Source organism: Mchenga conophoros, linkage group LG15 (genome assembly GCF_057382185.1).
Source record: "Mchenga conophoros isolate Kocher_MC1m ecotype Shallow Benthic linkage group LG15, M_conophoros_male_GT1.1, whole genome shotgun sequence".
Classification (NCBI taxonomy): domain Eukaryota; kingdom Metazoa; phylum Chordata; class Actinopteri; order Cichliformes; family Cichlidae; genus Mchenga; species Mchenga conophoros.
In genome coordinates this window covers 38228004-38239164 of record NC_140540.1, presented here as the reverse complement: position 1 = coordinate 38239164, position 11161 = coordinate 38228004, and the positions used below count along the sequence as shown (strand labels likewise).

At 38.7% G+C, this 11161-nt stretch overlaps 1 protein-coding gene across 1 annotated transcript; it reads right to left on the bottom strand.

Annotated features, from left to right (window-relative positions):
* Nucleotides 1-939: 939 nt before the first annotated feature.
* nmur1a (neuromedin U receptor 1a) lies at nt 940-10266 on the bottom strand. Its single transcript, XM_085246584.1, has 3 exons — nt 10163-10266; nt 4975-5913; nt 940-2761 (listed from the first exon to the last, which is right to left on the bottom strand). The coding sequence occupies exons 2-3, from the start codon at nt 5885-5887 to the stop codon at nt 2382-2384; spliced, it is 1293 nt and encodes a 430-aa protein (XP_085102710.1). The 5' UTR covers nt 5888-5913; nt 10163-10266; the 3' UTR covers nt 940-2381.
* Between the last annotated feature and the right edge of the window lie 895 nt (nt 10267-11161).

Genomic DNA, 11161 nt, shown 5'->3' with positions numbered 1-11161 from the left:
ATTTGCCTCAATTTAAACTTGTAAAAGCAAAAGCACACGCTGCCAAAATGCCAAAGCACTTACCCTATTATTTTCTACTTGCTACCCCACACTGCCTTCAGCTAGACATGTGGTGTTTTGCAAAGCAGCGCAACACTCAGCATCCCAGGAGCCTGCAGCACTTGCTAAAAGGGTCCTCTGTGGAAAAACAGTGACGTTAACATGCTGAAATCTGCAGCTTTTCTGAGTTATCTTCTAATGTAGACCTTTAGGTGCTTTGTTATGTGATATGTTGTTCTGGCACAGAAACAAAGTACTCAAAACTGTTTTTGGGGGGAGAATAAAATGGTAAGTGGCTGATTAATCGACATGAGGCCAATTTTCACTGAGAGTACCATGAGTACCATGTGACACGTGCCAGGACACGCTGACTTGAAAATCATTTAGAATGTTGACCCCATCATCTGCATGTCTGCAGATAAGATTGTTTTAGCTGTTGTCTTCGTAATGATGAGAATATGGATCCTATAACTTATGTGTTTCTTGACCACAACACATAGTCTCTTCTTTTCCTTGTTTCTGTTACACACAGGTGGCTGTTAAAGTTAAAGTGAGGCGATTTGTTTTTTTTGTTTTTTTTTGTCTTTTTCAGGTGTGGTGAGGCTGAAATAAGGACAATAACGTGAACTGTTGTGACGCATCATCACTCACCTAGTCGCTATTGTTATGAAGTCCCTTTGCTAATAACAGGAACGACAGGAGAGTGTGGAAGTGGGACCTTAGCCGGCTGGTGAGAAAGTTTAGGTGAATTTTCACTACATGCTTGACCAATTAAAATATAAAGTCAAGCTTTGCCATTCCTACATTTCACAGTGGGGCTAATCACTGTGAAAGTAACATTTTATTCCTGATACAAAACTAAACAAACAAATTCTAGACTCAATTTAAAAATGGGTTTGAATGTGTATTTTTAACACATTTACAGCCAAGATTGAATATGTTTTGTTTTCAACACAATACTCCGAAAAAATCCACTCAAAAGGTTTGAGTGTATATGTTACATCTTTGAGACTTTGAACGGCAACAGTGAGTAAAGAACATTTATATTACAACTCTAAGAAGCACACAAAGCATTAAAACACCAGTATAAGCAGTACACATACACATTTTTCAAATGCACATCAAGGTAGTTTGTGATGATAGAAATAACCAATATTTTGATATACATATTGTGTAGTTTACCTCTTACATCAAAAGACATTAATATTTTACATTCAAAATTATATTCATAGTATTTTAACAAATAACAAATAAGTTCAACACAACTGGTCATTTTATTATTTTGTCTGCAACCTGTATGTCTAGATTACTCCTCAATGATATCATCATTTAAAGCATTTTCTACTGTACACACAAATATGGCTTCTTTCTGACTTTCACATTTATTGGTTCACATAGAAACAAGTCTGACCACTTGGCAGCCATCTTGGTCATGTCTATTGGCAGAAATTTTGGAGTTATGTTTAAGGCCCTGCTTAAATAAACTGTTTTTTCAGTGGCCTCCTGCCGTTATTATATAAAGAAACCTGTAGATTTCAGGACTAGTTGAGTTCCACGCTTCTCTTTTGTAGTGCAAGTTGAGAATGCAGGTTCTCAGAATACACCGATGTCATCATTTAAAAGTATGCTATAACCAGCTATCCTTCATTCTAAAATGCTGCTGTGAGAGTACTAGACAGGGACTAGAATGAGCACATATATATACTTTTTATTTGCTCCCTGTTAAATCCAGAATCTAATTTACAATCCTCCCCCTGACATGCAAGATCTTAAATAGTCAGGCTGATCTTAAAGACCTCACAGGATCATATCATCCAAATCGAGCACTTCACTGACAGACTGCAGGCTTACTTGTGGTTCCTAGGATAATCAGAATTAGATTGGGAGGTTTATATTGTTAACTGGTAATTATGTAACAATGTGCTTTTTGGAGTAACAACAAAGTAATGTAACCACATGTACTGCAGTGCTTTTTTTTTGCAATGTATAGTAGTGACCTGTATTGAGAACTTTATAAACCGATGGGTGTGTACATTCATGGAACATATTTTATAGCTTGATCAGCATAAGCCTCCCCTCTTAAAAAAGTTTAGTGTTCATGTGGGGTGTGTGGTTTGCTGAGTTATGGGTTAAGTTTTCAAAACAGACAGCGGTCTGACAGCTTCAGCAGAGGAGTGCACTTTTTTTCTGCAACTCTTCCACTTAAGACTATTTTAGATATTTTGCTGATGCATCTGTGCAGACTGGATGTTGATGACAGCTGATGGATGCACTGGTTCAGAACAAGCAAGTCTCTCTTAATGTGTCCCCCATAACATGACATAAAATGTGTTTGTTTGTTTTTAACAAGAAAAACTGGTCTCATATTTCATTCTCACTTCTTCGTCTTCTGCCTCAACAACAGCAGCTCCGTTGCTGAGCGCCGCGTCACTCAGGGTACTGCGGAGCGTCACCCGGGTGACACTGAGCGAATGTTTTCTGGGAGTGATGGGATGTGGCCGATGGCACATGACCTCCTTGAACATTTCTCTAAAGCGTGTTGACATGAGGTTGTACAAGATCGGGTTGACTGCTGAGCTGAGATAGAAAAACACTCCGGAGGTGATGTGCACATACTGGAAGATTTCCAAGTGGGTGTCAGTCCAGTCACTGATGAAACTCCACATTAGCCGGTCAGTGTGAAATGGAGCCCAGCAGATTCCAAAAACCACAACCAAGACAACTGAAAAACAGCACGAGAGAGACAAGAACACAATGAGAGGGGATGTTTCAACATTAGTGTTTTCCTCATGCTTAACCGATGCAATATATGAGTATTTAAACCTTGATTTAGGTACCTGTGTTCATTTTTAGCCCTTTCCCAGCCAAATAACAGTCATCACTTCAAAGAACATCTCATACAAAAGACAACACGTCATAGACACCTCAGCTTCACTACTGGAATTTCAACATTATGCACTCCACACTGTATATAAATGCCACTTGTTTTGCACATATTCAACTCTGTATATTTTATATATTTTATTATTATTATTATTATTATTATTATTATTATTATTATTTTATTTCATTTTTTTACTATTTAATTTGTAAAAATGTGTATACACACACACACACACACACACACACACGTAGGAAAATATTTAGTATACACATCCAGAAATGCATACACTATTATATATTGTACATATATTTATTAGTTTCAGGTTGGCCATTCTTGTATTTTGCTCGTTTGTGTTGTTGTGTTTGCACATCTCTGTTGCTTGTGGGGCTCGCACACAAGAATTTCACTCGCATGTGCTGTGCCAGTGTCCCTGCACATGTGATGTGACAATAAAAAGTGATTTGATTTGATTTGATTTGACAAGACAACAAGAATTTTTCAAAATGCCAGACCACATTTTCCTCATCTCTAATTGTTGTTTGAACTTTAATTGTGCATTCTAATTAGTTGAGACATTATTCTGTCTGGCAGACTTGTCGACTGGATTATTGTGGCTGAAAATTACAACTAGTAAAAAATGAAATGAAAAAAAAGATTTTTTTGTGTTACTTTGAAGCTAATTTCAGTTTTCTTGTGTCTTAACAGACTAACCGGCAGAGTACACGTTTTTTGAGGCATTTACATTTCCAAGGAAATTTATTCACCAAACTTGAGGATTGATTTTTATTTTAACAGAACCTGTCACATCGTTGAATAAAAAGATGTTTAAAAAAAGTGGCAATATTATAGATGCTGAAGAAAAATATGAGACACACTAATGAAAGAGGACGTAAGTTGAAAAGAGAACAGTTACCAGAAAAAAAAATCTTCTGCTTTGTTTTGGCCCAACTTTTCAAAGGTCGGTTAAACTGTATCCAGAACATTCCCAGGGATTTATATCATCTCCTCAAGTGAATTCAGTGAAAATACTTCTTTTAGTGCTGCCATGTTCAGAAAAACACTCTGTTATTCCAAAGGTGTCTTGTACAGTGTGCACATCTCACCTTTGCACAGACAATGAATGAACATGAACACTTCCTGAATTTGGTTCAGTCTGTGTGACTGTACTCTAAGAGGTAAAACGGTAACTTCACATAGTTATGATCTGTTCTGAATTTTACAAAGCATATAAGATGTACATTGAGAAGAAGCTGTTAATTACAAATAAACTGACAGAACTAGCTTGTTGTATTTGGCTTGAACTATCTAGAATATTGTTTGCTTGAAAAAACAAGAAGCACACTGATGTTCATAATCACACAGTTCGACAGGTTTTTTTGCAGGCTCTGACTGCAAGTCCCCTGCTGGGTATCAAAAGCTGGAGCTGTTTCTGTTGCTTTCATCAAAAGCATTCAGTGACTTTTCTTGACAGTTGGGCACGAACTGCCTACCTTTCTTTGAGCTCCTTTGATCTCTTCCTTTCAGGCATATTGATGAAAATCTTCCAAGAATACTATGACCTGTTCAAAGTCACAACGCTTCGATATTTTGCACTTTGTTGAAGGAATATGACCTGAGAGGAGGATGACAATGACCCTAGAGGTCTTACTATCATGCAACCAAACGCTGCTTTGAAATAGAGGTCAATAAATTATTTCTGTCACATCTGAGAAAGATTGGCAATTTAACTTCACCTTCACCACTGAGTGATGCAAAAGCACACGTGAGCCATGACAAACCCTTTCAAAGCTATGTTTCTGATAGAATATAACAAAGTGACACTTGAGTTAACCCTTTCTTCTTGTTTTCCTTATTAAAAAATTTTTTTAATTGATTTATATCAGACTACAGACTTACTATCCATATGGGATGGGATTATGTGATCACACCAGCAGTGTCCCTAAAGGTAAAGTTAACTAACTCTAACTAAGCACTCAATTCTGCACAAACTACATAACAAGACTGTGAACTAGAAGGTAAAAGTTGGCACATTAGCAGATCCATATACTTACACAACATTTTAGTGACTTGCCGGCGACGTGCCTTCTGCTGCTGTGTGCGGATGTTACAGCAGCTATCTTGTCCGAAACCAGATTTTGGCTCCAGTTCCTGGTGCATCTTTTCACGCTTTAGCTGCAGCCCAATGAGCATGTAAAGAACACTGATTGTGAGCATGGGCAGAATAAAAAACAGCAAGGTGGTCATCTGGATTGTCAGGTTGTACATCCAGCGTGGTTTCACTAATGTGCACATGGCTGAGTCGGGAATCTCCACATTTATGGTTCCAGCAGGGTCTGTGGAACAACTGTGCAAGAAGACAATCCCATGCAGGCTTGTATTGGGCACAGCACACAAAACTGATACACCCCACACAGTGAGAATGACTCTCTTAGCATGAGTACGTGTCACATAATACTTTGCTCGCAGAGGGTGGACCACGGCGATGTAACGCTCTATGCTCAGTGCCGTCACGTTTAGGATGGATGCCAAGCAGACCGTCTCAAATAAGAAGGTCTTAAAGTAGCAACCTGCCGTTCCCAGAAGAAAGGGGTAGTTCTGCCACAGCTCATACAGCTCTAATGGCATGCCAAGTAGTAGCACTAACAGGTCTGACACGGCCAAGCTGAACAAGTAGTAGTTTGTTGGTGTCCACATGACTTTGTTGCGTGCAATGACGGTGCACGTCAGCACATTCCCCACAACGCCTACCAGGAAGATGATCAGATACATCAGGCAGATGGGGAGGAACACAGGTGATCGACGAGGACCCAGATATTTTTCCAGGTACCCCTCCTCTGTCAGATGTGTGAGATTATGAAAGGTCCCATTCACGGCATGAGTAATATTGGTGCACGCTTCTCCTTTAGGACAAAGCCACTCTTCGTTTTCAGTTATTAAATCAAATGAACAGTTGAAAGCTGACATCCTGCCAACTTAGCCGAGCTCACTGGCTGGAAAAAAGTAGAGGAAACCGTTATTAGCATCAATCCAGTTGAACACACAGTAGACAACACTGAATAGTGAGGATAAATAATGAGTTTCAAAATAAGTAAGGAAAGAATGAAGAACTGCGTGATAATTATTAAACTAAGAGTATTTCCTACCTCAACCCTGAACGCAGGACTATATAGCAGATAAAGAAAGTGTTACTTCTGGCACTTACCATATCACTTAATTGTCAGGTAATGTTCATCTATATGTATATGAGAATCATTACAGCACTGTGCAAAAGCTTTGAGCCACCTCCATTTCTTTATATCTAACCACCAAGGAGTTTTCCTTTTCATGTTTGCACCTGTTTCAGGAAGTAACCTCATGTTGCAAAAAAGAAAGAAAGAAAAGAAAATAAGAAAATATAAAGAAATCAGAGGTTGTGCAACAGATTATGAATTGATTACTGGATTCCTCATGTATTTGTATAGCAAGTATTATTTTTGCAAACGATTCCCTTATCAATTCCAGTCGCCCCGAATGATCTCACCACGCTCAAAAGTTTGGTTATACTTTACGAGAACGGATGACAACAGGGCAACTTGCAATACTTGAAAAGTAGATATTTCATTTAAGGGAGGAAACACTACGAATATGCAAAAGCATTTGCTCACAAAACACGTGATAACCTTAAATGAATGTCGTGTTTTTAATTCCGCTCCTTATTACAAAACCTGCCATTACTGTGCATTTAGGTGACCATGATGAGAGAGACAGAGTCTGGCTGGCTCAGATGCTGGCAGTTCTCACTGCAGTCTACCATTAGCGTCTCCTTTCAGACGAATGTCACCGAGCAGTGACTGAGTTTGTGGTCAAAGGCTTGCACCCATTTGCCACAGCAGATGCTCCGATTTTCGGTAAGTGAATGTGTTTAATTGTAGGCAGGGACATTACTGAATATTCTTGTGTAATTGCTACAGAATAATTTATGTTATACTTTGTTATTGCTACTGAAGAATATTTATTTTATTATTTTACATTTACAATTTTTTTCCTGGGGACCCCGTGACACCCCATTGAAGAGCCGTAAGCTGTGGATCTCTTAATATCTCACTGCTGGGTTTGTAAGGCCATGTTACTCCTAAATTTCTATCTTGTTCAAAGAGAAGATATAAAACAAAGTTCTAAGCTAATCGACCTTAGTGTTCTCCTTTTTTAAAAAGAATCAATAAGAGAATCGATAAAGAATCGAATCATTAAACAGAATCGAAAATGGAATCGGAATCATGAAAATCTTATCCCATCTCCAACAACGATGAGGCGGCCTACATGGATGAAGTGAAGAATCTGGCATCGTGGTGCCAGGACAACCACCTCCAGCTGAACGTCAGCAAGACCAAGGAGTTGGTGGTGGACTTCAGAAGGGGTCAGCACAGAGACTACAAGCCCATTATCATCAATGGAGCTCCAGTGGAGAGGGTGCAGTCCTTCAAGTATCTTGGTGTCCACATCTCCTCAGACCTGACATGGGCTGCCCACATTCAGGTCCAGACCAAAAAGGCTAGGCAGCGCCTGTATCACCTACGACAACTGAGGAAGTTCAGGGTCTCTCCAAAGATCCTCAGGATTTTCTATACAGGCGCTGTGGAGAGCATCCTCACACAGAACATGACATCGTGGTTCGGGAACAGCTGTGTGAAGGACCAAAAAGCTCTCCAGAGAGTGATCCGTACAGCAGAACGCTGCTGCAGGATTGCTCTCCCCCCGCTTCAGGACACCTACACCAGGAGATGCCGGACTAGAGCAGCGCAGATACTGAAGGACCCGTCCCATCCTGGCAACAAACTGTTCCAACTTCTGCAATCTGGTAGAAGGTTCCGCATAACTATGGCTACCACAAGATGCTCTGCACCACGTAAAATCGTCCATTATTAAAATATAGCCATTTTAAACTTGCACTAATTTTAAAATTATTCATTATTAAACTCTGGCTGTCTTCCACAGTCTGCCCCACCTGGGCACGGCCAATGGCCTGAGCCTGGTTCTCTTACTCTTACTTGCTTATAGGGGTCATTTGATTATTTGGGTTTTCTCTGTATTACCGTAGGGTCTTTACCTTACATCATAAAGCACCTTGAGGCAACAATTGAGCCAATCAATAAAAAAATATTTATAATTTCAGACACATTTGTTTTGTCTCTAAGTCTCTATAGACAATTTCTTTTTATTACATTTTTTTTACACCTTAAAGGTCTACATTTAAAACAACCTACCACTTCAGATAAAAAGGAAATATTTTTACCTTTACTACTCGTCAATAGGTACAGTAGCTTTGCTGGATATAAGAACAGTGATTGTGAGTTTACTGACATCTAAAAGTAAGAATTCATAGACAAGGATGAAAAGGAACAACGTTTGTGGTTTGACTGCAGATGTAGGACCTTGGAGTAACATTAGCTTCTGTCTCTTTGACTGAACATCTGCCTGGCAGCTGCAAAACATGAACCCACTTGACATTGCTATGTATAAAACTTGCAAATGGACTGATTTATTTAGTTTGGTGCCAGAACAGAATACCATATCGTTCTGGCTGACATAACACCTGCGTGTACACTGCCGTGAACAGTAGTTTTTTTTTTTTAACCTGTCCTGTCGGGCAGCTTTAGCAGGCACAATCATGATCTGAATGCCCCGTTGTGCCAGACACATTTGTTTTGTCTCTAAGTCTCTATAGACAATTTCTTTTTATTACATTTTTTTAAATTATTCAGACAAATGTATCTACTGCGTGACAATGCCAGACCTCAAGGCGGGTAGAAGAAACTTTTTAATTCAGTTTAATGGAATTAAGTTTCAATTCAATCTATCACAGCCCTGAAATGTATCAAATTAAACTGATGTGCATTAAACTGAATTAAACAATAGATAATACAATATAGTTAATACAAGCCTGAACTGTTTTAAACAGAGTTGCATTAAAGGAATTCAACTTTACAGAAGATGCTAAATAGGTGTAGAAAGCAATGATGAACTATGGAAGTAACATGTATTGCCCTAAAATGAGTAAGAATCGCTTTCTGAAAGATTGTATATTTGATCACATGTTGGCCACTTATAGAAATCACTGAGGAAAATGGAAAAGCATCCTTTTTTTGAATGTTAATTGATCATTGTTTGAGGCCAGTGAGCAATGCAATCAATTATCTAGTCTGCAGCTGTTAACACAACACCACAATCCATATGTTACCCAGAAGCTTTTTCCAGTTGTCAGAGCTTTTGTCCCTGAAGTAGAGACCATACTTTTCACTTTTCTGCTATGATTTAATAAATAATCAAAATCGTGAGTCCGAATCGTGTCAGTGGACAAAAATAACCTGTTTCAGCAAAGTCTCCATGACACCGTCTCTTATGAAAGTCAAAAATGTCATATCTTGATGGGTTGGAGTGTTTTTTCACAAGCTTTAAAACTGCATGAAGTCAGTACAGGATTGCAGGAATTATACAAATGCCAAACAGGGAACTTTAATGTCTGACTGTAAGTCAGACTTTAATAACAGTGCACACTTTTCAATTTATTTGGGGGCACGGAGAACACAGACAAAAAAAGAGAACACAGAACATATCTCCTTTTTCTGTATTTTTTTCTGTATCTTGCAATATTCATGATTTATTTTTATACCTCACTGCTTTTATCATTTTTGACACATCACATTTTCATTCATTCAACACGTTCTTTGTTCTAAACAAGTCAAATCATGTAATAGTCTGTAATGGAGTTAATGCCACAAGAAAAAGACCTGCGAGTGTTTGAACCTCATTCATCTACTTTACAATATGTAAAGACGTAATAACTGATTGATTGGTAAATTAACAGCTGATGCACCAAGATACAAAAAAGCCAGAAATGCATTGTTTTGGATTCAATAAAAACTTGTATGTGACACTTGTAAAAGAACCTATGAGCTGAAAGAAATCGAATCTCTTCCTTTTCAAGTAAATATTGACTTGATCACATGTAGCGTATAATAATTTGGGAGAATTAAGAGAGAGATCTGCAATCCTCAGTAAAGCGCTGTTACTGTGTAAACAAAGGTAATTAAAAAGTAGTAGTTTAATGAACTGGTTGATTACACAATGACACCCGAGATTTATTTTAGTCTGAACGATGAAGTGCCTCCTATATCAGATAGTGAATAAAAATTACAGTGATTTACTGCAGCTCTGCACTGGAGCATCTCTAGCTTTTTTACTGGATATAAATGCTCTTACCTCCAGTGTGTCCCTGTGTTGTTATTCCTTTGCGTAAACTCAGGTTGAAGCCTTAAGTCTGAACAATGTGCGGCTCTTTCACTCCACTCTCCTCCTGGTCTGTCGCACTCTCCTCCAGCCTCACTTGCAGTTACACACATACATACATATTGCGCGCACACACACGCTCTCCCCTTTTCTGTCATCCTTCCTGCACGTCAGACTCTCAGACATGAATGTTCAAACACAGGCAGATATTTAAAACAACATTTATAGTTCTTTCCATTGCAAACACTTAAATTCGAATGACTATGATGATATTAAAGTAGGAATACGAGCTGCGCTCCCTTCACTCAGAACCCCCTTAAGGTTGAGGATAAAAACCCTTGCAGATACTCAGCTTTCAGTTTTAATTCAGTAGACTGTAAAACATACTTTCACACAATTCCATGTGTAGCTGGTAATTTTCCTTAAACCTCGTTGTTAGAGTGGCGTAGCAGTGGTTTTCAAAGAGAAAGTATCAGTCGGAAATTAGTTAGCTTTTGTTCATCTCCTCCACAGCTTGGTGGACATATTAATATGTGACTAAACAGGTTGCCTACAGTTAGCTGTTTTTGTATGTTTGAAGTGTATTCCTCATCTTCAGTTTTTGCAAACACAGTTTTATGGATAAATATTTAAGCAAAATTAATGTACAAGGCCCAAACTGACTGTATTACCTGAATTTGGCTTCTAGTCACTTTGTCTTCTAATGCTGCTTAGAACCACGTCTAACGAGCCAAACATAGCTCTCTCAAAGTCCTGTGTTGCCTGGTTACACATTGTATATATTGCAATTTCACTATGGACCTGCAGACCTGCACAGAAAACAAATAACAACTTTTGTTTTAAACAGACACATTTTTCATGTCTCCCAACAACTCAGGCACCAATCAGTGGTCTTCAGATAAAGAGCCCGCAGTATCCCCAAAGACGACACAACAGAAGATGAGCGTGATCAGAAGCATGCTTCTTGTTTTC

Bases quoted from the DNA above. Each gene is read 5' to 3' on its own strand.
- nmur1a (XM_085246584.1), bottom strand. From the start codon at position 5,887: ATGTCAGCTTTCAACTGTTCATTTGATTTAATAACTGAAAACGAAGAG. The intron at 2,762-4,974 runs GTAAGTATATGG...GCTGTTTTTCAG, and splicing joins GCAAGTCACTAAAATGTTGT to TTGTCTTGGTTGTGGTTTTT.